At 44.4% G+C, this 27,569-nt stretch overlaps 1 protein-coding gene across 5 annotated transcripts in view; it reads left to right on the top strand.

Annotated features, from left to right (window-relative positions):
• ERG (v-ets avian erythroblastosis virus E26 oncogene homolog) overlaps positions 1–27,569 on the top strand; it is a 274,924-nt gene that overhangs the window by 62,414 nt on the left and 184,941 nt on the right. For all 5 annotated transcript variants that reach the window (XM_012640127.1, XM_012640123.1, XM_012640121.1 and 2 more), the window contains 2 exons: positions 5,643–5,744; positions 13,579–13,666. In XM_012640127.1, the coding sequence (XP_012495581.1) occupies positions 13,628–13,666 (39 nt within the window). In that variant the 5' untranslated portion in view covers positions 5,643–5,744; positions 13,579–13,627. Of the gene's footprint in view, positions 1–5,642; positions 5,745–13,578; positions 13,667–27,569 lie in introns of those variants that run through there.

The raw sequence follows: 27,569 nt of genomic DNA, 5'->3' as shown, positions 1-27,569 counted from the left end.
CTTTTTCCCCTGCAGTCTGGCAAGTGTTGCAGGCACTGTCCTCCAGCCTCTGCTGCCTGCATAGCTCCCCCTTAGACCCCCTTGGACCCTGTACCCCTGGAGCTTGTAATAAAGAAGGAAGGGGAAGGGCTGCAGAATTCGTATTTTGAGAAGACTCTGCAGCTGACTCTGATGCTCAGCCAAGCTACAGTCTGGCACAGGGTGTCACGGGGGAGCTGGTGTTTGTGGTGGTTTCTTTACGGCTCTGTCTCTCCCACTAGACTGTGAGCCCCCGGGAAAGCCCATCCCCAGTGAGTGCTTAGCTCCGAAGCTGGCGCGTGGAGGGAGCTCTGTCCGTGTGTGTTGGATGGATGGATGAATGGATGAACCACTGAATGGATGAAGGGATTTGAAGGACAGGTTGAGTTTGGATCATGGAAGGAGACAAATGCCAGTGGACCCTCTCCTTAATTCTAGAGACAAATCATTCAGCATTTCCGAGCTGATATAGTGTCCTTGGTATAAAGATGAAAGGCACTCTCTACGGCACGCCTCCCCTGAGAACACTCCTCCACCTCCTTACCTTTGCTCCTTTATTTCCTCTACCTTTCATGCTGTCTTCCCACCCCCAGCCTAGAACTGCTCTGCAGAGACGCTGCCATTCCATGGCGCTGGGCGATTGCGGCCTCTTTCGTACCTTCCTGTGCCCCTCGCCACGTTCTGCCTCCCGTCAGTAATTTAACTGAAGTATGATGCCACACCATGCCCTTTGTTTATCGCGGGGAGGTTCCGTGTCACCTCCAATGCCAGGACACTCAACATGCAGGTAGATTGAGATAGGTCACTTACCATGACGACGTTGTTTATTTCCTAAATCTTAGATGTAGAGTTGTAGTTGGGGAGATGTATGCACTGGGCTAATTTTCAGTAGATCATTTTATTTTAAAATGAGAACTGAAGAACATATTCAGCGTGTCCGTTTGGGTATGATACAAATGGCAACAGAGCTGAAAGTGACTCTTTTGAACACAGATACTACAGTGGTTGGGGTACTTTTGCGGCCAGTGACAACGACAAGAAATTCAGAATGGTTCAGTTAACAAGGAAAATGAATTTGAGATGACAGGAAGTCCCGACGGGAGCTGCCTTCAGAGTTGGTTAATTCGACGCTTCTCCACCCTAAGTAGAAACCCAGGGATTTCCTTCATTTTTCCCCAGTTATCCACAGCATATCAGTCTTATCCTCACGTGGCCTACTCGTAGGGTCCTGAGATGGTGGCCACCACTCCAAGTGTCACACAGACAGGACTGATACTGTGTGACCTCTCTTCATCAGCCAAGACTTTTCCTAGAAGTCCTTCAGTCACTTCCCTCCGAATTGAGTTGGCCAGAATTATATCACGGGCCCTTCCCTAAACCTATCAGTGGCAAGAGGAAAGGGTGCTCAGTGAGAGGATTTGCCCTGGAGTTGGGGCAGTGGCACCTTCCTTGGGTCACGTGGGGCGGGGGGCGGTTCACATACAGGCAAAATTCTAGTTCCTCCTAGAAGGGAGAAGGGGCAGCCGGTGTCTGCTGCCCTTGCCACCCGTATGGGGCTATACATGAAGAAAACCTGGCTGCTCCATGACTGTGTTCGCCATGGCCATGTGGCATGTGGGGATGGTCACTGCTGGAGGGAGTGGAGGCTTCTCGCCAGGCTGCTGTTGCTCAGCCGAGGTCCAGGCTACTCCTGGCCCTGGTGGCAGCTTCTCTGCACATCTAGCTTTCTTCCCAGTGCCAACTTCTTTTTTTTTTTCATCTTTTAAATAGATGAAGTTTATTGTACATGCATTATGTATCAATAAATTTTCTCAGAAAAAATAGTAAGGCCTTTTTCATATTCTACATACCTGAAATCTATTTCTCATTCAGTAACAACTTTAATTCAGTGGTCCTGGTTCTGCCTTCTGAAACCAGGCCTATAAAAGCATGAACAAAGTATATTTATTCTGCTACAAGGGTCTCTCAAATATTTTAAAAGAGCTGATTCTTTCCTCTTAGTCTTTTCTTGTCCATGCTATACTACCCTTCCCCAGTCCTCCTCAGCCTGTTTCTGTAGATACTCTTTAAGTCCCAGGCTCTGGAACCTTTCCCTTTTCCCACCTTTGAATGCACTTTAGTTTGCCAACATTTTTTATAAAATGGATCATCCAAAACTGAATGCAATACTCCAGGTATTATTTGCTAAGTCTTATTCAAGGGAACTAATATGATTTTTAGAAACAGCAGGGAAATAGCCAACTTCTGCTTATGAAATTTTCACTGTTGTTGATGCATGGTGGCCAGGAAGATCTGTGCAGAGAGTAGCTCTCTCGTCAGTGTTTTTGGGGACCAAGGAAGGAGGTCACCTGTCCCTGAATTTAACAATGCCTTGCATCTGCCCACTTGGCACGGTCACAAATGCTGTCTTGTTGGACGTGTACCACCTCTCTGCAAATCAGGCCCTATTACCTGCAGTTTTCAGATGAGCAGACCAAGGCTGAGAGAGTTTTTCTGGCTGCTAGTGGGTCAGCACAGACTTGGGGCTCTGAGTGCAGGATTCTTTCTGCCACACCTTGGCTTCTTTGGCAAATGAAGTCCACCCTGCAGGGACTCAGGCCCATTTGCCTTTGACCATTCCAGCGGGGATTTCCTGGTGATCATGTTACTCTTCTACCTCTCACAACACAGAAAGCAGAGCCTAACTGAGTCCCGGGGTGATGTGGTTTGTCCCTGTGGCCAGTGGCAGGCCTCGGGGTCCCCGTGTAGGTCATGGAACTCCTGGACCTCCGCTTTCCGGACCAGGGGCTGCTGAGCTGGGTAGAGCAGTTTGCACTCATCCCAGGGTTCTCAAACGGTTGTGTCTTTGGAGTTCTTGAGTCTGGTTTGCATGATTTTCTGACTTTTTTGCTTGGATTCGGCCAGCTGTTACCTCACGTGGCTGGTAGCATGCCTTTCTCTGGAAAAACTTCTCTCCCTGGACGTTGTGACATCTTTTTGGATCCTTTGTGGCTTCTCAGCTCTGCTATGGATAATTTACGTTGTCAGACAAATGCCCTGAGGATAAATGAAATATTAATAATGCTGTAATGCTAATTTTACAATATCCATTGCACACATTTAATAGAATCCTCTCTGGGCTTTACTCTGGGCTTTAAATCAGGCCCAACAATGTCTCAAACATAAATCAAATTTTTCTTTCAGCCTATTAGAGGTTTTGGCACAAAAATATACCATAGGATAGCAGAATATAGGAAATCTTAGCTCATGCTTTTAAAATTCATATTCCCCTCGCAGCAATTGGAAACCAAAGGCTATTTTAATCACTCGTCCATGGAAAGCAGTTAACCAAGCAATAATCAATATTGGCTTTTGGATTTAGAGAGACGAAATTTGGAAACACCTTCTTTACCTCGGAATCCGTGCAGCCTTGCAAAGTGTGATCTGATTCACTGTTATCCTCCCTTCTCCTGTTGAATATCGAGCCACTGAACACCGGTGTCCCGCCCTCCTCTCTGCGGCCAGATGGTGAAAGTAACATGTTACAGTGAAGAAAATACTTTAAAAATATGTTTAGGATTATAAAATGTTTATTCCTCAGTTTTTTTCCTGATTATAAAGATGAATATTCTTTATATTTGGAAATTTGGAAGATACACAAAACTATAAAGAAAATGAGAGCTCAGCTTTTTCAGATTCTATGAATAAGCGAGGTCACGCAGTGTTTGTCTTTCTGTGCCTGGCTCCCATAACGTTCTCCAGGCTCATCCAAGTTGTCACAGGTGACAGCATTTCCCCCTTTTCAAGGCTGAATACTATTCCACTGGGTGTATAGACCACGTTTTCTGTGTTCGTTGATCCCTGGGTGGGCACTTCCCTATCTCGTCTACTGTTAGTAATGCTGCCTTGTGCCTGGGAGTGCAGATACCCCTTCGACCCACTCGTTTCATTTCCTTTGGATATGTACCCACAAGTGGATTGTTGGATCACATGGGAGTTCTATTTTTAATTTTTGGAGGACTCTCCATACTATTTTCCATAATGACTGCACTAATTTACACTCCCACCAAGTGTGCAAGGGTTCCCTTTCCTCCACATCCTCACCAACACTTACTTTTCATCTTTTTGATAATAGCCATTCTAACAGGTGTGAAGTGATATTGTGGTTTCATTTGCATTTTCCTGGTCATTAGTGTTGTTGCATATGGTGGGGGGTATTGGGGAGGTGGTGAAAGGAGACAAAATCTCAGTTAGACAAGAGGAATAAGTTCAAGAGATCTATTGTACCACACGGGGACTATAGCTAATTGCAGTGTGTTGTATTGAAAATTGCTAAAACAGTAGACTTTAAGTGTTCTCACCACAGAAAAATGTTATGGGAGGCTATGCATATGTTAATTAGCTCAATTTAGCCAATCCACAATGTATACATATTTCAAAACGTCGTGTTGTACACGATAAATATTTATCATTTTATTTGTCGGTTTAAAAATGCATTTTAAAAAAGGATTTTAGAAAAGAAGAAAATAAGAACCCCTCGTAACTCCCGTGGGAAACCCAAAGCCAATGTCTGTTAGTGTTTTGACGACTTCCTTCAAGTGGTCCTCCTTCCTTTCCTACTTTCCCTCTTTTCTTTTATCCAGTTATTTTTTTTTTCTTTTTGCCATATTGGGATCATATCATATATGTGAGTTTGTATCCTGATTTTTTTCCCCAAGAATGTTATGTTGTATTTTCTATAAAATCATGGCAAATCCTTTGCTGTGACATTTGGGCTATTTGGATTAAATGTTTCTATGCACAGGATGGAGTTGGCCAGGGGCCTCCTGAGTGTAGTGTCAGCTGGACTGTGGAACCATTTATAAATAGTTTTCCCATCCCAAATATTGATTTTGATGCAACACTTAAGATATTTTCTAATTTGAAAATGTTTTCAACGGAAACAGATGCCATTTGCAATTTGTCATGTTGTGAGGCTTCTATTAAATATATTTTGGGATTGAATATTTTACTTGGAAAGTTGCATCAGTACAGAAATCCCTATATCTCTGAGAGAGGGAGAGAGAGAGAGAGAAAGAGAGAGACTGAGATTGTGCCGACTGGCATATTCTAAGAAAGATTTTTTCTTTTTATCTTTTTAGTTTGGTAGTGTTCTAATCTTTTAAAAGTACTCATCCTCCTAGCATTTATCAATTAAAAGGGTTGTTTTCTGTTATTGGACTAAAACAATTGTTTGATTACAATTGTTAGGAAATTCTATAAACCCTGCTACTCTGTTTTGAGCAGATAAAAGCACTAAAAGAATGATCTGGGAAAACCATTATTACTAAAGCTGGGGGCTGTGAGGGAAAAGAAAACATTTTCAAAATATTTTCTTTGCAAAAGTGTACGTGTGCTTTGGTGTGCCAGTGCAGGCTTGGCCTTCATTGCTTGCTAATTTTTGCTTCATAATGCTGGGCTTCCCTCAGAGGACTGGAATGTCGCCCCCTCTTCTTTTTAAAGGGAAGGATTTTAAGCTCGTTCCCCTTTTAGGATATTTTAAAATAATGGTTAAGAAACAGGCTTTGTCACTACATGCACAGTTGATCCTGGGCATTAATATTTGGAAAAGAAATAAGGTTTGATATTCTTACATTTTTGTTCAGGTTGTTCCAGGACCTTCGGAGACCCGAGGAAAGCCGTGCTGACCGAAAGCAAGACAAATGACTCGCAGAGAAAAACGATGGTGGAACCAAGGGCAATTAGAGGTAAAACAGACACCCCTCCCCCCAAATCCTACCCCTCCAGTCCAGACTTTTTAAAAAAATGTGAATATGTAAATATTTTGTATCTTTAATATTTGATGTTTGTGGTCCCCTGTGCTACACTGGCAGGAATTCTGACGCCTGTCACTGTCCCCAGCACTGCAGAGCTTTTACTGACTGCTCCGTCAGTACTGCAGTCTTCATTCTCTTTTCTCTGCCATCTTCTACTCTTTTCCACCTCTTCCAGAAAAACCACAGGGTCAGCATCTACAGACCTGTGCATTTACAATATCTCTATTTTCTGTCGTACCGTTGAATCGGGTTTATAATCACGTTATAGCTGTTTTACCCCAAGGCAATCGACAGCTCGTTTCAAGCAGCACACACGGGGAACGCGTCTCTGTGTTCGTGAAACATTCTCCTGTCGGAGCAGGTCAGCGAGCTGTCTCCAAAGTGAGCCCCGTGGCGCCCAGGCTGCTGGGCTCCCCACGGAGAAGCATTGCAAGTGTTCCTGTTATGGTGGGGCCCGTATGACACTCATTTAGGCCACGGAATGGAAGAGCCTCTCTTTGCCAAAATTAAGCCCGGAGTGAGTAGTAGATGGGAAAACAGTGATGGTGCCTGGGACGTGCCTCGAACAGGTCAGTGTCCCGTAGGAAGTGGTGCAGTCAAAATGGACGTGGTTTGTGAGGCTGTCACTCACTGTCCCCGCCAGCCCCCCAGCAGGGGCCTCTAAGATTCATCAGTTACAATATTTTAGCAAGTCCCTTGACAGAGGTGTATTCGTCTCCTATCACTGTTGTAACAAAGTGCCACAAACTGGGTGGCTTAAAACAGTAGAAATTTATTGGCTCACAGTTCTGGAGGCTGGAAGTCCAAGGTCAAGGCACCAGCAGGAGTAGTTGTTTCTGAGGGTTGCGGGGGAGAATCTGTTTCACGTGTCTCTTTGCCTTGTGGACGGCGTCTTCTCCCTGTATCTTCTCATCATCTTCCCTCTACACAGGTCTGTCTCTGAATCCTCCCTTTCCACGAGGACACCAGTCATGTTGGATCAGGGACCACAAGACCTCACTTTAATGTCATTGCCTCTGTAAATATCCTGTCTCCAAATACAGTCACATCCTTAGGAACTGTGGGTTAGAACCCCAACATATGAATTAGGGGTGATGGGGAAATTTGGAAAGATGAGCCACATCCTACTGAGGAAGTTCAACTTCCTATTTTTAGATAAACGTTAAGGTGCATTCAGTTTCTCATACTTTCTCCCACCCCACACTGGTCTTCCCTGCTTATCTCTGGAGTGCAGGAGCCAGACAGGGACTAGGGTAGGCAAATGGGGTGCAGAATTTAAGGTGGTGCTCGCTCCCAGGTGCTGTTCCTGCACCTGCCTGAGCCTGAGAGGGAGTACTTCCTTAAAGCATGGGCCCTGGGTGTCCCCTGCCTCCCCACCTCCTGCTCTGCAAGGGACACCACAGCCCCAGCAAGGGGCAGGAGTCAGGCCTGTGCAGGTCTCCTGGTAGGGTTTGCTGGTGACAAACTCATGCACCTAATGTCCACTCATCCAGAACAAGTGCACCTAACGACCCGCTCATTCAGTGATGGGATTCATTACCATGCATCCAAAATTGCTTAGAGCCATTTTGCCTAAAATGTTTTCACTTAATGACTCATTAGCTTAAAGCTAAACATTCATTTTTAAAATTAAGGTTGTTTTTAGTCAGTTGACAAAGGGTCTTTATGTAAATTAGCAATTTATTAATTGATAATTATTTTTCTCAAAGCAACATTTTATACAGCATCAAAAATCATCTGCTTGGAGTATTTTTGCTTTCTTAGTAATAATGATTACCACTTGTTAAGTGCTTACCAGGTGCCTAGCATTGTGGGAAGTTTCTTAGGCATAATTCAATTTATTCCATACAAAAGCCTGCTGGGATAAACAGGAGACAGCCAAACAATGGTTCAACCCACACACTAATCAGTTAGATAGACACTGGCCAGATCTCGCATTCACACTGGTGTGCACTGCTGAACAGCATTTGGTAGTTATTATATTTTTCTCCTGACACCAAATATGTGATGTCTTTGCCAACACCAACCAATTATTCAACACTCTGATACCAACCGGGTGTCCGACAGTTCAATTTGATTCTAACACTAACTACCCAAAGTTAGCATCGAACTCCATAGGTTGAAGGGTTCAGTTTCCTAAGACTGTCCTCACTTCAGATGCCAGTTGCAAGTATTGGGTCCAGCTTGGCTACAGAGTTGGGGGGTTCCCATAGCCCCTTTCCCTTCAAGTTCAACAATTTGCTAAAATAACTCATAGAACTCAGGAAAGCACTATACTTACTATTATAGTTTATTATAAAGAATACAAATGAAAAGCTCAACGAAAAGGTACATAGAGTGAGATCTGGAAGGGTCCCAAGTGTAGCAGCCTCTCTCCCTGTAGTGTTGGGGTGCACCACCCTCCTGGCACATCAATCTGTTCACCAACCCAGCTCCCCAAACCCCATGGTTAGGGGTTTTGATGGGGGCTCATTACATAGGCATGATTGATGAGCTCATTGGCCATTCGTGATTAACTCAATTTCTAGCCCCTCTCCCCTCCCAAGAGGAGGGGGTAAGGCTGAAAGTTCCAGTGTCTAATCAAGACTTGGTCTTTCTGGTACCTGGTCCCCATCCTGAAACTCTCTAGGGGCCCACTGAGAATCACCTCATTAGAACAAAAGATGCTCCTGTCACTCCGGAAATACCAAGGGTTTTAGGAGCTCTGTGCCAGGAACTGGAGGCAAAGACCAAATATCTTTCTTGTTACATTACAGTAATATTATCCCCACTATGCAATTGTATAACTGAGGCTCTTAGAGGACAAAGTGACTGTTTCTACGTTTCCAAGGAGGAAGATGGCAGATCTGGTTTCCATCCTACATCTGACTCTGCCTCTGTGCTCATGTCCCCCGGACTGGAGCCCTGCCCCATGCCTTGGAGGGCCCACCCTTGCCCTCTCTGACTGTGCCCACCTGCTATTCCAGACCACGACTGGGCGCTGGGAACCTGGAGCCTCTGCCCAGACTGGCCTGAGCATCTTTCAGACCTACATCAGCCTCTTTGCTGGAGTCCATCTTGTTGGGCAGATCCTGGGTGTGTGTCCCTGGGTCTGAAGGACGACCAGGGAGTCCTGTTGGATGGAGTGTGACCATGCGGACCTGGATGTCTGCATGACTATTCAGGAGGCCCCTGGCACACAGGACAGAACTGGTGTTGGGAAGAGAAGAGGGGTAGGGGCTGGGTGTCACAGTCCTCCATCAGTTTTCTTGCACCAGCTCTGCAAATATTCAGGTCTTCTCTTAGCCCTTTTGCAGTCCTCCCTCCTTAATTACAAAATGCTTATTTTCCTTTTGGCCCTATGTACCTACTGGTCCATACTTTATGCAGTTCTAGTGAAGGTAACCCAGATCAAGTTTGTTTCTAGTTAGTAAGAAATTGACATTTTGAAAACAAAAACAAAGAAGGGAGAAAAGAATTCTGTCGAATATCAAGGCTTTTTATTTTTCAAGATATCCAGTAATTAAATGATGCTGGATCATGAAATGCAAAATCATAAGCATATACATGACCAAGTGAATGTATTGCAAGAAACAAATATTAAAACAAGTGTTTTTAGACAACATAGATTCAAGTTCTGCAAGAGTTCCAGGGCAGATAAAATGGAAAATAAAAAGGCTCCCACAGTGACATAAAACCATCACATCATTCACCAGTTACTAAATATTTGAGATGTGATTATTAGAAACACAAAAGTAAGTTAGAAGAGTTCCTTAAAAATCCATAAAATACCTCCCAAATGATAAAAAGAAAGAACAGGCCTCCAAATGACTGCAAAAGGGTCAAGGATATTTGTGGATTGAGGAGACTTGGGAAAGCTGGTTGCCTGTCATCCTCCTGGTCTTTAGGTCTTTGATCTCTCACTGGTGTGGGCTGGGGGATGGCAGTGCCATTGCACTGAACACTTGGTGACCCCCTCTGGTTGATGACAGCCTTGGTCGTGGTGGGCTAAGGGTCTTGTATACCCTTGGTGTCTAATGTGGGGCAGCTGGAGGAGTTTTTGTCCCTTGTTTCCCTGTCTTCCTTCCAGTCCTCACACCCTGTGCTCATCAAGGCTCCTTGGTGGCACCTCCTCTTCTCTCTGTGTTGGTCGGCTCTGTCCCTCCTCCAGGTGTTGTCCACACTCCTCCTCTGGCACTTGCACCAGCCACCTGCTCTCAGGACTGAGCGCTTTGTGTCTGTGTGAGCTGTTTCTCCATCTCAATCCTGCGGGGATCGGGACTGTGTTGCACCGGAATCTATATATTCCCGTCCCTGTCATTTTATCCTTGATGCATTGACAGTACCCAAAACTTCCCCAAAAGAAACATGAGGCACAGACAGTGGTGGATTCAGTTTGTGTCTCGATTGGTTACAGATGAGTGATGTTTCTGCGGTCTCAGATATCCAGAACATTGCTCCCATTTCCCGGTATTCAGAATCCCCAGAAAGCTGGCGGAGCATGGTGTGCAGCAAGACTTCAGTTGTTCCTGGGAAGGGCTCTGAGAATCCCATGGCGCCTTCCAGGAGAGGTTTCTTGGTTATCCTTCAGTTCCCAAACTCATGTGGAGGGTAGGATTAGGGTTTGAGATCATGTCTCTTCACTGAATGGAAATAGTATGTCTGTGTGTTGGAGTGAAGTTAGTTTCCTTTGGAATCCCTGTTTGAGTTTTCTTTATCTCTGGCTAGAAAAGTTTTAAGGGAGATCTTGGTAACCTGATTATTCAGGGCAAAGTCACAAAAAAGGCTATGTAATGAACTACCCCGAATCTTGGTGGCTTAACGCAGCACGTGCTTACTTAGCCATGAGCCTGTGTTTTGGCCACTCAGGTTGGCCTTGGCTGGGCGTTTCTGATCTGTCTGCCTCCCTCCTGTGTCCGGGCTGTGGTTGTCTATGAGATGACGGAGGGTGGTCTTGGCTGGGTGTCTGGAGTGACTCGGCTCTGTCCCGTGTGCTTCTCATCCTCCGACATGTGAGTCAGGGCATGTTCCCGCGCTGGAGGAAGGGTGCAAGAAAGCAGATGGGAACACATCATGCCCTGTGAGACTCTAGCCGGGAACTGGCACTCTGTCCTGCTGCTGCTATGTTCTCTTGGCTGAAACAGGTCATATGGGCAGCCTCAAAACAAGAGTTGGGACAGTAATTCTAATGCTTCAGCGGGAGGAACCACAATGTCACGTGCTGAGAAGCGTGGGTGCAGAGAGGAGTGGAGAATTGGAGCCATCATTGCGACAGTAAAACACAAGCTATTTACCGTCTGTCTTCTCCGTGTATCTAGAGTACTTAACAGGATGTTTTAATTACCTATATGTGTAATAAATCACCCCCAAATCTGGTGGCTTTAAACAACCACTGTCAATTGTTTGTCATGATCGTGTGGACTGACTGTGCTCAGCTGGACAGCTGTGCTTTCCTGGTGTCAGCGGGGGCCGAGGTCACCTGAGAACTCGCCTTCTGGACCATCCACAAACAACAGCTCCCTCACCAGCCTGGCGTTGGGGCTGCCAGCCAGCCGGGCACCTCGGTCCTCTGCCGTGTTGATGTGCTGCTCGGGGCGTGGGGTCTGGGTTCCGAGAGGCAGGAAGGGAAGCTTCCGGTTCTGGTAAGGCGTGGGCCTGGGACTCCGCCGTGTTGTCTAGGTCAGAGGCAGCCGGGGTCAGCCCAGGTGTGAGGTGGGCGGCAGCATGTGTGTGCAGGGAGGGAGGAATCGTGCGGGGTGAGCTGGCCCGGAGAGAGGCCGAGCGTGGAGGAGCAACAGTACGTGCCCCCGAGTGGGGGTCGTGCGGCGGGAAGCCACGCTTCTGCCGAGGGCTCAAGGATGCTCCCCTTCGAGGCCGAATGAGCCGGGGAGCAGAGCGGTGTTTTCCGGAGCACCTGCTGCCCTTGCAGGGGAGGGGGAGGTGAGGATGCCTGTGCTCCCGGAGACCTTCAGCCAGGCCCTGTCCTCCCCCGGTCTGCACTCCCATGGGAACACCAAGAGCATGGGTTACCTTCGACTGCTGCCAGCTTCAATTTCAAGATAGTGCTTCATTCCCTTTGCCTTTTTGGCTGCTATTATCCCCAAAGGGGACTTGCTTTCAACCTAGAGAAAAAAATTGCACATTTTCCAAGACCGAGAAATTTGGCTATAGTAAAAAATAATGCCTGAGTTTCCAAGCATGTCATCTTCTTGGCCAGCCAGACTCCCCCCAATTTCGGGAGGACTCCAGGGAGCCCTTTTGGGAGGACAGACTCGCAGCACACAGAGCTGGAGGTGAGCACTCCCCTGAGAGTGGCTGGCAGTGGGCGCGTCTGAATGGAGTGGGGCGGAGAGGGTGGATACGATTGTGGCTGGGATCCCTGTGAGGGCCTCAGCCGATCCCTGCAATATGTGTCCAGCCACAAATTTGGAAGGCAGCTTTTGTGTCTCTAGTGCTGTAATCATGCTGTTTATTTTTATTGTGAGGTTTATTACTGCTAAGAGCCATAGGCTAGATTTATTGTATAAAAAGGAAAACAAAAAAGAGACAATTGATAAAAAATAAATGATATCACCTAAAAATATAAATTAGAGAAGGTATTTTTAGTGACGGCAAACAACTGAGGGCTTGACTGAGATTTTCAGGCACCAACAGCTGGGTGGGAAACAGTTACTGAAGGCTGGAGCTGGGAGGAGGGACCCGTGGTAGGAGAAGTCACCCTAGAATCCAGCGGTGGCCAGAACCGTGGCCCATCCCCAAGGGTGGCAGGTGTCAGTGGAAGGAAGGGGAGGGGAAGTGATACCCCAATCTTTCTATCCTCCTACCCCCTGGTCTCCATTAGGGCCACAACAAGCAAACCTGAGAGGTGGCCGGAAGGCAAAGGAGCCCTGCTGTGGCCATCTGTGGCCGTCAGCCCCGGGGGCAGGGAGGTGGAGAGGGGCTCTACGGACGGGGAGAAGTATACGGACCGTGGCCAGAACACGCTGCTTTATAATGTGAACAAAGGAATATATTGAGTGAAGTATACATTTCTGGAAAATCCCTGGAGTATGGGCACCTTTAAATTTAATTCATTAAAGCCATGTTTAAAAATATCTTTTCAAAATATGGGCTGATATCCATTTAAATATGTGAAATCGAAATTTCTTTTGGGCCTTGGAGACAGGCTGATCTGAGTTGAATCTTGGTTTAGTTGCTCATTAGCGAGGTGATACCGGACAAATCGATAACCTCCTTGAGTCTTGGCGTTGTCATTTGGACAATGGGATTGCTAATCTTAGAGTTAGGGGTGAAACTAAATGACAAAATGCATCTGGAGCCCTTAGCCCAGGCACTTAGTATTTAGCATTTAAGTACTCAATGAACGGTAGCTGTGCTTTTTATTAAGAACTTAATAACAAAGCTTTAAAAGATGTGTAGATGGCATTAGTTTTGATGAAAACATCCAAAATCCAGTTTTGTCAATACAATAGCAAATATGTCTTGTTTTAGAGGACCACTCATGCTGCCCGTGTAAGGATGTGACCTGAGTCAGCTGGACACAAGGTCTGGGCCGGAGTCCTCTGGGTATGAGACTGGGTTCTCTTGGGGCTAAAAGGAAGTGAATTTCCAATGGAAGAGAAGTGAGTTTTCTCTTCGCCTCATGTACTACCCATACCTACAGGACGCTTTGGGGCAAACGTTTTAATGCAACACCATTGGCGTATTGTGTTCAGTCCTACTGGAAAATAAAACGTGGAAACGTGGTTGTTTACTACTATCTGTGTTGCCTCTTTTTGTCTCCTAGCTGTCTCTGGTTCTGCACGGCTGGTGAATGAGCTGGCTTACTGAAGGACATGATTCAGACTGTCCCGGACCCAGCAGCTCATATCAAGGTAAGTCCCACCTTGGCAGGGGAGCCAACCCTGGCTTCCTCTGTGGCTGGACTTTCGTGGGTGGCGGCCCACATGTCAGTTCGTGCCAGGGTTGGCCAGCGAAGGCCGTGGGCCAGTTCCAGCCCACCACCTGATTTTGTACAGCCCAGGACCTAAGAAGATGGATTTCACATTTTGAAGTGGTTTTAAAAATGCTCAAAAGGATATTTCATGACACGTGTAAATTATATGAAATTTAAACTTCAGTGTCCATAAAGAAAGCTTTGTTGGAACGCAGCCACACTCATTCATTTACATATCATCCATGGCTGCTCCCACTCTGTGACAGCAGAGTTGAGTAGTTGTGACAAAGGCCATGTGGCCTCAAGCTGAAAATATTTACTGTCGGGACCTTCATGGAAAAAGTTTGCCGACCCCTGAGTTAATATATAAAATCACATCCAAATTCTTCCAACTTGTGTTTGAATTCCATCTCCTTTGCACTCTCCTGGGCTTACCTAGGAGGAGACAAGAGGGTCCATGGTTGGATTTCCAGGGCTCCCATGTTGTTTCCTCTGGGCTGATGGGCACCTCACACCTGCCCCAACGACCCTCTGACCCACACTTCCTGCGCCCTGGAGTGAGAGAGTGAGGAAGTGAAACTCATGCCACGGCAAGTCCCAGAGAGGAATCTGCTCCATTTACTTCAATATAATACTCAACATACATGTGGGTTATAGCTGCAGGGAGGAAATGAAGTGATGGTTTCAATATACTTCACACAAATAAAGGCTATGGAATAAATTGGGTCATGAGCTCCCTGATCCAAATAGACCATCTACACCTGTGCCATTTGGTTCAGCTGTGTCTATACCGGTCAGAATAATTGACTACGTGGCCAGTTATTCACTCTCCCCATATAAATTCGTTTTCCCTAAGTGGCCTCGTCCGTTTTACTAATTTATATTCTTTGCCTACAACATTTATTGAAAATGGAAAGTGGCTTATAATGGAAAGGAGAGTTTATGGTATTGAAAATTTAACCTTTCTTTTTCTGACTAAAACATAAAATGCCTTCCAGAATCCCGCACGTACGTAGACACGTGCACGTTCAAAATGATACGTTTGGGAAGGTGTTGTGGACCACGTGCAAGCCACGCTCAAGCACGTTTGATTTCTTTGGAAGTGGAATTAGAAGTGATAAGAGTTTCAGTGCTTTCCTTGAGCTTTGTGGGTGCTCCTTAGTTTCAGAAATCAGGATAATTCGGGACCTTGAGGATTCTAAGTTTTGCCCAGGGACACAGAGGAACAGATCCTTAGGGGGACACTGTCATTTGATTTCTATGTGATATTTTATTGGGGTATAATAATTATGTTTACAAAAATGCAAGTGGGAAATCTCCTGGGAGTGTGATAAGCTTTCTTCACAAATATTTGGGGCATATTTGATGAGTGTGTCTGTGCCTCGCATAGAAGGTGAGGCAAAGACGTTTTTCTCTTTAATGTCTGTTGACCATGAAGCTGCATGATGCAAAGATGACACGAGGAAGTGTTCTATAGCACAGAACATGAGTGCCAACAATGGAAATTCACTTCACTGGCATCTCCCCCTCACCAACCAGAAGGAAAAGATGAATCAGCAAGAAATTATTGTGTGTTTTTAAAAGTTAATTCATAAAGCTCGGTCTTATAAAAACCCGAGAGACAGGAGTCTTTGAAAATGTGCGTTGGTGGAAGTGTTCTGTACTTGATCTCAGGAATGAACTGTGTTTTCAGCTCTGATCTATCTTATTATCTTCAGACTGGCTGATGTACATGTAAAGTGAAGGATAATTTTGAGAAGTGGTAACTCTGAGAGATTTTAAAAATAAATTTCAGCTCAGATTGCCTGTGTGTGCTTGGAAAGATGACCTGGCAATACAGAGTTGCAGTTACTAATAGCTGGTGTTGGCTGTAAGGCAGAGAGAGTTACAGTAAAGATGTTTATTTCCTTTATAAGCCTATCAATATTCCACCTGTTGGAATTTGAATAATTTTTCCTGATCTTCTTTTTTCTTTTTGTATATGAAGTTTGAATTCTTGACAGTGGTGTTGAGAAAATAAATTTTCTTCCACTGTTTCATTAAAATGTCTGATTCGGGAATTTACGAGGTAAATTTTGTGTGCTAAGAAGCTTCTGGAAGCTTCTGGCTGTGTGCTGAGGAGCCCAGCTGTCACTTCTGGGAAAGGAAGTTCTCGTGAACGGCACATGGATGGTTCCACTCGATGTGTTAATGTAAACAGTGGAAGAGTTTGTCTTTGGCTCATTGCCGCTAAAGCGTTTCTGTCATCTGAGGAGGACTGAGTTCCCCACAGAAGTGGCCCAACACCGCAGGTGTGCACAGGGCGCTGCCCTCGCGGGCCGTGTGCGTCTTCACACTCATGCCACGGGCCGTCCTGGAGGGGAGCGATGTTCCTTTCACTTTAAAGAACCTCATTCTGCGTGATTTACGGCAGTTCTTTTCTGCCAGAACAAATGGCTTTTACCCTTTTATACGTTTAAGGAGCTGGAAATAATGAAAAGAAGGAGGGATGGTTAGTAACTATGGAATATAAGATGTGCTGAATTTAAATAGTGCAAGAATTGTGGCAATTCATTCACAAATAAAATGAGCAGAACATTTATTTTAGCTTATTCTCTGTTGGTGATAATAGTAACAGTCACCAAGCACATTTTGATTTGTCTTTTTTTTTGGCGGCCCTTCCATGTACTTTCTTATAATAGAAATTATGCTAACTTACCACACAGATTTGCTCTTCGCACGTTAGGTGCACGTGACCATACCGCTGCTCTGTGAAGGGGTAGAACTATCACAGCCAAAGATGGACCTGGACTGTTGTCCTCAGCAGGGAAAAAAGACCAGCAAATCCATTTTCTTAGGACCCTATAAATATTTTTGGCATTAATTCTAATTCTGAGAAAGGATTTTTCAATTTACATGGTCACATTTCCTAACAAGATATCTCTTTGTAATATTTTTATTTACTAACACTTGAGGAAGAGGATTCACATGTCCCTTTGCTGTCCACCAGCTGCCCATACAGAATAATATGCATTTTGGAGCTGATGGGATGAGGACTGGACTGAGAGGGGACCATTTGAATGTCCGTCCTGCTCCATGGCTCACTGGCTGGATAGCCTAGGGATACTGGTCACGAAAACTTTGGTTACTGTCGTGGCTAAGGACACAGAGTTCTGACATCAGGTGACTTGATTCGAGTCTTGCTCCTCCTTTACCAACTCAGTGATTTTGTACAAGTCCTTTAATCTCTCTGTGCCTTGGTCTCCTTTCGTATGAAGTGGAAGCTCCTATTTTGTGGGGTTAGTGTGAGGATTAAATGAGTTAGTAAATTTAGACCTCATGGAGTTTAAACTATTGTGAGCTATTACTGCGGTCTATAAGCTGAGGGTAAAATACCCATCTTAAAGATACAAAGTTTTTTGAGATGGTGTCTTGCAGGATGGTCTCGAACTCCTGGGCTCAAGGGCTCCTCCTGCCTCTGCCTCCTGAGTAGCTGGGACCACGGGCACGAGCCACTGAGCCCGGCTTGCTTCTTATTCTTTAAATCTCACAAATAGAGTACATATCCCGTTTTTGTGAGTGTAATATTTACAATAAAAACATAAAATACTAAAAGAAGAGAAAGGGAAAATTAAGTTGGGTGGCTCAACATGAAGTCATTTTGGAGAAAAAGGTACCTTCTACCTGTAACCCCCTTTGCACTGTAGCCAATCATCAGCGTGAGCGATCGCTTGGCCCGATGCTGGGCCCGCTGCGAGCGGAGGTGGGAGCCGGCTGGGTAGGAGACTTCCTGGCAGCAACCGCTGCAAGGGCTGTGCCGGCACCAGGGCTGAGTGCGGGGCTATCAGGTTGCTCCGGCCGTTGCACATCGAGCGAGTCCTCCTGCCTGGGTGCTGTGAGTGCTCCCACTGCGCCCTTTCGCAACGAGGAATGTGATCGGAGACTGTTTCTGACCCAGGTTCCTTCAGTCACGTTTGTCAAAGCCTTCCGTGTACCCACACGAGGAGAGTGGGGTGGGGGGTGTGGAATAAGGGACCAAAGAGACACAGCCTCTGCCGTCCAAGGCACAGGTCGCCTGTTCACAAACACCTGGGACACTGTGAGGCCACTAGGGGCGCTGGGCAGGGGCTCAGGGCGGGGGGGCGGTGCTGCCTGTAGTGTGCGCCTTGGCCTGCTCCTCCTGGCCCACCCACCACCTTTGCGTCCTGCTCACGCATCTGCACTCAGCGGCTGCTGCCTCTGCCTGTAGACAGGCTGGCAGAGGGGCTTCCTGGGGCGACACCTTGCTGTTTATTCCAGGTGAAGCGTGCAGGTGATTTTCGAGCATTCCCCACAGGTTGGCTCACCTGCACCACCACACCTGGAGTTTAACGCTCCCTTGACATCCACTATGCCCTGGCCCACGAGGGATGTCTAGGCTCAATTCTGTTGTCTGCTTCTAGCTGGTGTCTGGGCACTGCTCCCTGAGGATCCGTGCAGGGATCAGGCACAATTGGTGGACCACAGGACACACAAGGTCTGTGTTCAGGTTTCTAGTTGCTATCACATGTGGAGAAGGACTGAAAATCAGCTCACTCAGGGTTTGTTTCTAATTATGACTTTTCCCCTCGTGTTCCTTTTCTATTTAGCTTTTATACTTTTGCTCATTTTATTTCAATTTTTTAGAGACAGGGTCTTGCTCTGTCACCTGGGCTAGAGTGCAGTGGTGTCATCATAGCTCACAGCAACCTCAAGCTCCTGGGCTTGAGTGATCCTCCTGCTTCAGCATCCCGAGTGGCTGGGACTACAGGTACGCGCCACCATCCCTCGCCATATTTTTGCTCATTTGACTAAGTGTGTTGGGACCAGATGATTCTGGCTGGAAGCTGGGCTCCACCTCTTATCAGCTGCCTCAGTTTCCTCAGCTGTAAAATGGGGATGGAATAGTGCACCTACCTCATAGAATCAGGATGGAATTAATTAATGCATTTAAAGCATTCAGAGCTTGCCTGGCACCCAGTAAGCACTTAACTATCATCACATTACATATTATCATCAATGCATTATAATGCTATTATACCACATTAATCATGTAATATGCAATTAATATGTTAATAAAACATGTTATTCATGTATAATATATATAAACATACTCTTACATAACAACAGTAGAAGGGGAGAAGGAGGAGGAGGGAATAATTCTGGAAAGAATGGAAAAGGTACCGGGTCAGAACTTCCCAAGAAATGAGCTGAGCAACCGCGTCTTTCCCACACGGTTCCATGGCCGCTCTGGAGGTAATGCTAAGTATTTCTGACTATAAATATGCTAAACTTAAACTCTGTGCATGTTTCATAGGCGGAGGAGTCCATCACAGTTTTAGAAGTAGCAGCACCATGCCCGAGGACCCAGCAGAGGGACGGGGCTCTTTTCAGTAACATGAAGCGGCTGCGGAAAGTGCCCCACGCGATGGCGATGGGGGGAAGGATTATTAGGCGATGTCGGGGCTGGCGGTGATTTATCCATCGCCACGGCACAGGGCGGGTTTCACCACCTGCTCCCACCTGGTGACAAAAGACTCCTTGAGTTGTAAGCATTTCTCACGCTTTTGCAAATCTGATTTATAGCAACTTTGCTTCCCTGGAAGGTGCAGAGTTTATCCTTTTGAGAATATGTGCTCCAGAGAGACAGAGTTTTCCCCCCCAATTCTGTGTACTTTGAGGATCAGTTAAGTCTTTGATATGCTGCCTATTTTTTCCCAATAAATCAGCTTTGATCCGTTTCCAGCCGGGTTAGCACATCCGGATGAGCCTGATGACTTTGTGGCCATGTATGGCTGCACTTGCATTTTTTTACTTTCATTTTTTCTACAAGATGGTGGCACTTAACTGAAACTTCTACAATAAGTGCATATTTCTTTTATAATCAGAAAAATAATATTGCTTAAAAACACCAAGATATTTGATATAGCAAAATCATGGAGACTTCTAACATCTGGTGGCCCTGCCTGCAGATTTCTTTACGTGAGTGGTCTCGAACAGGGCTGTGCTCTCTGTTCTTCCTTCTTGTTGGCTTCCTGTGCCCCTCAGGGTGACCATGCTGGGACACCCTGTAGGGCCAGACCTGAGGCTGAGCTCAGTCCTGGTTGCATTTGGAGCTGTGTCGAGGGTGAGACTAGTGGGGTTTGGTGAAACGCTCCCCCAGGCATGCTGCAGTCCCCCCAGTCTGACTCCTCATAAGATTCGGTGATTCTGACATTCAGGGAGGGACACCAGCTTAACGAGGAGGTGTGGGTGAGGGTTGGTGGACATTCAGATCACTTCCCAGGAGAATGGTTAGAAGTTGCGCGTGGTTGGCCTAGACCTCCTCTGGGGCAGTTTTCCTCCAGAGCCGGTCCTCACAGTGTACCCTGAGGAGCTTGTTAACATCCACATTCCCGGTCCACACCCCAGAGCTGTTTCTCAGGTACGTTTGGGTGGGGGCCTGGGGAGTTGCATTTTAATAATCGCCTGAAGTGTTTCTGTGTACCTTGCTTAGATGATTGATAATTATCAATGATTCGCCCAGCCTTAGATAATCCATTGATAAATATTTATCAAAAGAAACAATTTTTTTTTCCTGCCTACACTGGAGGCTGCCATCTTTCACGTGGCTGCTCTGAATTTCCTAGTCACACTTCAAATGGTTTCGAGAACATTATTTGGCAAATAATGTGGAAACATCTGCAAATTTCTTTGACTCCATGATAAGGTGTAATAGAGTCCAGGAGAGAAATGTCACTTGCTTCGTCTACCTTTTAGGAAATTGACTGAGGAATTTGAGTTGAGAATTTTTCAGAAGGTCAGTCCCCCGCAGGTGAGTGTTTGAGGGACATCAGTGTGGTTGATGCCACTGTCTCTCATACAGCTCTCTCTGTGCAGCTGGGGTTCGAGGATGGTTATCCTTGTTGTAAGACTCAGTTTGGAGCCACCACTGTGGGGAAAGCAGGAATTGGAGGAGAGTTGAGGGACGGGACCCTAGATATGCATTTTCCGTTGAGGACACCAAGCTTTCTGCCTGCCCTTACTGGCGAGTGCAAAGAAGTCTTGCTTACCAGTTCTCCGTGGTTCAATCCTCACCTCCTTTTCCTCCTGCACCTTCTCCATCTTCCGATCTCAAACTCCCATGGCGTCAGTCGCCACCCTTTGATACCAGCATCTCCCACCCAGCCGTGCCCTTCTGTTCTTCTCCAGGCAGCACCTGAGAGTGCTGTTTTATCACACTCTGTTGTGATTTTTAACCTTTACTGATTTGATAGGTGAAAAATTGAATTTTCTAGATGTTATTTCATTGGAAACTTGTGAGTTTGATCATCTCTTCATATTTTTCATACACTTATCACTAAGTTCTGTCATCTCTTTTGTGATATTTTTGGACTCATTTCAATGAAATCATTCAACATTGCTGAGTCTAGAGCGTGAACTGAGCAGATAAGGTCCCGGCTTGCATGGAGCTCACATTCTAATGGTTGAGACAGAATATACTCAAGTGAACATGTAATTACACATAATGTAGCGCTGGTTGGTATTCTCCATGGTAAGCAAGAGAGTGAGGAAGGAAGAGGCTGTGTTTTATGCAGGAGGTTAGAGAAGGACGTTGGGAGGAGGTGACATTCAAGCAGAGACCTGAAGGAAGTAGGACCATGAGCCATGTGATCACACAGGGGAAGAGTATCACAGAGAAAGGGAACAGCATGTGCAAAGGGCCTGAGGTAGGAGCTTGCTTGGCATGATCAAGGAATAGCAAGGAGACTGGGTGCTGGTGTGGAGTGAGGTTAGAGCTGCAGGATGCGGGCTTGGGGAAGTTAGAGAGTTCTGTTAAACAAGGACAAGGACATTTTAACTTTATTTTGCGTGTGGTGAGAGGAGAACCATTGGATGGTTTTAAGCAGAATGAGTAACATGATCTGATTGAAGTTTGGGGTTTTTTTTTTAACAGCTTTATTGATGTATAATTCACATTGGTTGAAGTTTTAAAAGATCCAGGATGGCTGCTGTGTGGAGAAGAGGCCGGAGCGGGCAAGAGCTGAAACAGGGAAGGCAGTTAGGAGGCCGCTGCCAGACACCAGGCAGCGAAAGTGGATGCAGTGGGGAATGGTCAGATTGGGGTCCACTTTGAAGGGGGAAAAGACAGAATTTGCAGATGGATCGATCATGGAGTGTGGCAGAGTCAAGGATGACCCCAGAGACTTTGTTGTAACTGGGCGAATGGTGGTGCCACCTTCTCTCCTAGGGCCATCTGCAGGAGGAGAGACTTGCCATGGGAGGGAATCAAGAGCTGGGTGTTGGCCATGCTGAGTTAGAGACACCTGTTATTAATAGATATCTAAGTTGTGATGTCAAAGGTTGAGATGAGTCCAGAGTTCATGTGAGATACTAGAGTGAGATAGACATTTGTGAGTCCTACTCCTAAGGGCTGTATCTGAGGCTGGGTGACCAGACGAGATTGCCTAGGGACCAGGATACAGATGGCTCTTAGGATTGAGCTCTGGGCTTCTCTGACACGCAGAAGTTGGGAAGAGGAGGAGGAGCCCACGGAGGAGCTGAGAAGAGGGGCCGGTGGGGCAGGAGGAGCGTCGAGAGGCAGAGAGGAGAGACAAGGACTGAGCGTCAACCGTGAGCGTCAGTGTGGCCTGGGTAAGAGTGACTTGCATGGAGTGGACAGAAGCCACACTGTAATAGGTCTAAACAACAACAATAAAAGTGTGGACAGCTCATGCAAAGAGCGCTTTTCACAGGATTTGGAAGGTTTAGTGAGTTTCTCAGCAATTTTTATAAATTAGATTTTAATGATATCAACCCTCAATTATGTCATATTGGTTGTATAGATTGTTTTTGATGTTTATTCTGCCTTTTAATGGTTATGATGTTCCTTTTCAGGGCCCTGATGACATAAATATTTTTCTTTGATCACACCTATTGCTATTTTTCTTTATTATTTTTCCCTTTTAACTTAGAAAGTTCTTATGTGTTTTTTTGTTCTTGTTACTTTTATGCATTTCCCAGTTTTCTATATGACTTGTGTAATAGAAATAAAATAAAATACATTTTATCTTAAAAACCACCAACAAAGTCATTCAGTGTTCACAAGAGACAAACAGAATTGCCTACGGCGTGAAATTCAGGTTCCTTCATCTGGAGATCTGGATTCTGTGCAAAAGGAACACAGCGTAACTTGGCAGCAGTTTTTTTCTCTTAGTGCCCCCTGCAGGGTTGACAATCAAAATATTTGATGATTAGCATGAGTATGCTAATTAGCATGGGGCATAGACCAATCAGAAAAGATTATGAGTGGATACAGCTGATGTCCCTGTCAAGCTGTGGACCAGCCCCCTCTGAGTCTCTGCCCACTGGTGAGTTCCTCACCCCACACTTTCCTGGCCTTCTGGCTTTTGCCTTTCTGTCCTCGGAATCTTGCCATTTATTTCCTTGCATTTTGACAAGGGAGGGGGTGTTTACCAGATAAGGATTATCTATGCACTTGTTTTGTTTGCTTGCCAGATTATAAATTACTTAAAGTGATCATATAATCATTTTTATGTCCCACACAAAATAGTAGATACTTAGCATCTATGTACTGATTGAATTAAATAGGCACTGGTCACAAGGAAGCAAGAGCGACCCACGGACTTTGTTGTATGCTGAAACAGAATTCAACATTTTGGTATCCACTTGCCCTTTCTAGGAATGATTGTAACCATACAAGCAATTATAGCAGAGAGAACACGTTCTCAATGGCCATGTGTCCTAACTTATACATTAATATATATATGTACGCACACATAGAAATAGACTTAATTTTTTAGAGCAGTTTTAGGTTCACTGGAGTGGAAAAAATGGAGTGGAAACTACAGTTTTGCCATATAACCTCTACCCCTACACATGCATAGCTTCCCCCACTATCAGCATTCTGCACCAGAGTGGTCCATTTGTTAAAATTGTTGAACCTACACTAACGCATTATCACCCAAAGTCCATAGATTTCTTTATGGTTCACTCTTGGTGTTACATGTTCTATGGGTTTTGACAAATATATAATGGCAGGTATTCACCATTATAGCATCATACATAATAGTTTCACTGCCCTAAAATTTCCCTGAACTCTTGCCTGTTTGTCCCTTCCTCCCTCCTAACTCCTGGCAGCCGCTGATCTTTTTACTGTCTCCATAGTTTTGTGTTTTCCCGAATGACATATAATTAGAATCATACAATATGTAGCCTTTTCAGATTTGCTTATTTCATCTAGTAATATGCATTTAATTTTCCACCATGTCTTTTCATAGCTTAATAGCTCATCTTAACTTTTTTTAATTTCAGAATATTACAGGGGTACAAATGTTTTGGGTACATGGATTGCTTTTGTACTGCTTGAGTCAAAGTTATAAGTGTACCCATTACCCAGATAGTGTACATTGTACCCGTTAGGTATGATTTCACCCATCCCCTCTTCCCCCTCCCACCTGCATGATTTCTGTTGAGTTTTACTTCTGTCTGTGGACATGAGTGCTGGTTGTTTAGTTCCAATTTAATAGTGAGTGTATGTGGTGTTTGTTGTTCCATTCTTGCAATACTTCACTTAGGAGAATGGTCTCCAGTTCCATCCAGATTGTTGCAAAAGATATGACTTCATTTTTTATGGCTGCGTAGTACTCTATGGTATATATACACCATATTTTATTAATCCACTCATGAATTGATGGGTACTTGGATTGATTCTGCATCTTTGTGATTGTGAATTGTGCTGCAATAAACATTCTAGTGCAAGTGTCTTTTTGATAAAATGACTTTTTTTCCTTTGGGTAAATACCCAGTAGTGGGATTGCTAGATCAAATGGTAGGTCTACTTTTAGTTCATTAAGGACTCTCTATACTGTTTTTCAGAGAAGTTTCACTAATTTTCAGTCCCACCAACAGTGTATAAGTGTTCCTTTCTCTCTGAATCTACACTAGCATCTATTGTTTTGGGACTTTTTAGATAAAAGCCATTCTCACCAGGGTTAGGTGATAATCTCATTATGGTTTTGATTTGCATTTCTTTGATAATTAGTGATGCTGAGCATTTTTTCATATGTTTGGTGGCCACTAGTCTATCTTCTTTTGAAAAACTTCTGTTCATGTCTTTTGCCCACTTTTCAAAATAGGGATAGATGGAACATACCTCAAAATTATAAAAGCCATAAACAACAAACCCACAGCCAAAATCATACTGAATGGGGAAAGGTTGAAAGCATTCCCACTCAGAACTGGAATAAGACAAGGCTACCACTTCTATTCAACATAGTGCTGGAAGTTCTAGCCAGAGCAATCAGGTAAGAGAAGGAAATTAAGGATATCCAACTTTGAAAAGGGGATGTCAAACTATTGCTCTTTGCTGAGGATATGATCTTATATCTAGAAAACCCCAAAGATTCTTCTCAGAAACTCCTGGAATTGTTCAATAAATTCTGCAAAGTCTCAGGCTACAAAATCAATGTACACAAATCAGTAGCATTCCTATACACCAACAACAATCAAGCTGAGAATCAAATCAAAGACTCAATACCTTTAACAATAGCTACAAAGAAAATAAAATACCTAGCAATATATTTAACCAAGGAGGTGAAAGATCTCTACAAAGAGAACTACAAATCACTAAGGAAGGAAATTGCAGATGATGTAAATGAGAGGAAAAATATATCATGCTCATGGATCGGCAGAATCAACATTGTTAAAATGTCCATACTACCTACAGTGATTTACAGATTCAGTGCAATCCACATCAAAATACCAATGTCATTTCTCGTAGATCTAGAAAAAATAACCCTACACTTCATTTGAAACAGAAAAGAGCCCGAATTGCCAAAGCAACCTTAAGCAAAAGGAACAAATCTGGAAACATCTCTTTGCCAGACTTTAAACTATTCCACAAGGCTATAGTAACCAAAACAGCATGGTACTGGCACAAAAATAGAGACATAGTGCAATGGAACAGAACAGAGAACCCGGATATAAAACCATCCACATAATTGCCAGCTGATCTTTGACAAAGTAGAGACCAATATACACTGGAGAAAAGGATGCCTATTCAATAAATGGTGCTGGCAAAGTTGGATAGCCACATGCAGAAGATTGAAACAAGACCCGTATCTCTCACCACTCACAAAAATTAATTCAAGATGGATAACAAACTTAAATCCACGACACTAAACCACAAGAATTCTAGAAGAAAAGGGTGGAAAACTCTTCTAGATATCAGCCCAGGCTAAGAATTTATGAAGAAGACCCTAATGGCTATCACAGCAACAACAAAAATAAATAAATGGGACTTTTAAATTAAAAACAGCCAAGGAAGCAATCAACAGAGCAAATAGACAACCTACAGAATGGGAGAAAATATTCACATGCTATATACATCTGTTAAAGGGCTAATGACCAGAATCTACAAAGAACATCAAGCAAGAAATCAAGAAATCAGTAAGAAAAATCATCTTAACTTTTTAAATCATGAAATGCTTTAAAAATTTGGTGAATGCCAGATATTTCCTCCCCAGAATAAGCACAACCACACACACATTTACCTGCTTACAGATCTATTGCAGTCAGCTCAGTACCTCCCCCCACCCACCCCCTCCCTGGAGGTGCAGGGATACCAGGTTAGGAACCCCAGAGCTGGCAGTGGAAACCCACTGGATGCAGTGGATGAAACTGAAAGTGAATTTGCCTTTGCACCTGTCTTGCCAGAAAATATGTTGCTTCTTAAACTCAGTAGAATGATAGAACTTCTTTGAACACAGATTGTTTAGAGGGGCATTCTTTAAATGCAGTTCAGATGACAGACACTCATCCTGTAGTTTTGTATTCTAGAGCAAGGCTTTTCAAACTTTAATATGCACTGTGTCACCTGAGGACCTAGGTAAAGTGCAGATCCCTTTCAGTAAGTTCAGGGTGAGCCTTGAGATCCTGCACTTCAAACAAGGGCCCAGGTGCTGCTGGGCTGGCCTGAGGACCAGCCTTTCACAGCAAGATTTGAGGCTCTGGTTTTCAAACTGCAGGTCATGACCCATTTGTCTAAGTACGTCAAGGGCAGTATTAACAAAAGGACAGGGAATGGAATAGAATGGAAACTATCAGAGAGCATCACATACAGAAAGGAACAGTATTATTTTGGAAAACTTTTTAGTTATATATATATATATATATATATGTGTGTGTGTGTGTGTGTATGTGTGCTGGGTGTTTACTCTTTGAGATTTCTCTGCAGCAAGAAACAAGGGTGGAAGCATGACAGTGGTTTTTTCCCCAAAAAACAGTGGATTTTCGGGTATAAAATTGCACATGTGTCTCCAAGGATTTTGCTGCTCAGATTCTGGTATCCAGATGTTGGGATTTATCCCAAAGCAGGAACTGTAAATAGCAGAGAAAGTTTTTTTTTTGTTTTTTTTTTTTTAATTTTAAAGAACAAATTCCAAGGTTAAATGAAAATTCTGGTTGTGTTTTGCTAAATTGAGAATACATGTTACTTCTGAGAATGTATTTTAAAGAGTAAACAAATTTAACTGAAGCATGGCTATTAATTTTTTAGTGATTCTTTATGGATTTTCTGGAAAGTAATGTTTATTTGTATTAAACATTAACTCTACTGTACACTGTTAAATACACTGATATTATCAATATCCAAAAATAAACAATAACAATTTATATGGAGCTTCAAATGAGACCCATAAAATTTTATAACAATGTTATTGAGCCAACTGAGTTTGAGACTGACAAAATACATAATTTTACCTGTGATTCTTGTATCATTTGTTTTAAAACCCCAAGTTTAAAACATCTTTATATTTAAGTTTAATTATCAGTAATCAAAAATG

This window comes from Propithecus coquereli, unplaced genomic scaffold (assembly GCF_000956105.1).
Source record: "Propithecus coquereli isolate 6110/MARCELLA unplaced genomic scaffold, Pcoq_1.0 Scaffold148, whole genome shotgun sequence".
Lineage (NCBI taxonomy): Eukaryota > Metazoa > Chordata > Mammalia > Primates > Indriidae > Propithecus > Propithecus coquereli.
This window is presented reverse-complemented; position numbering and strand designations above follow the sequence as displayed.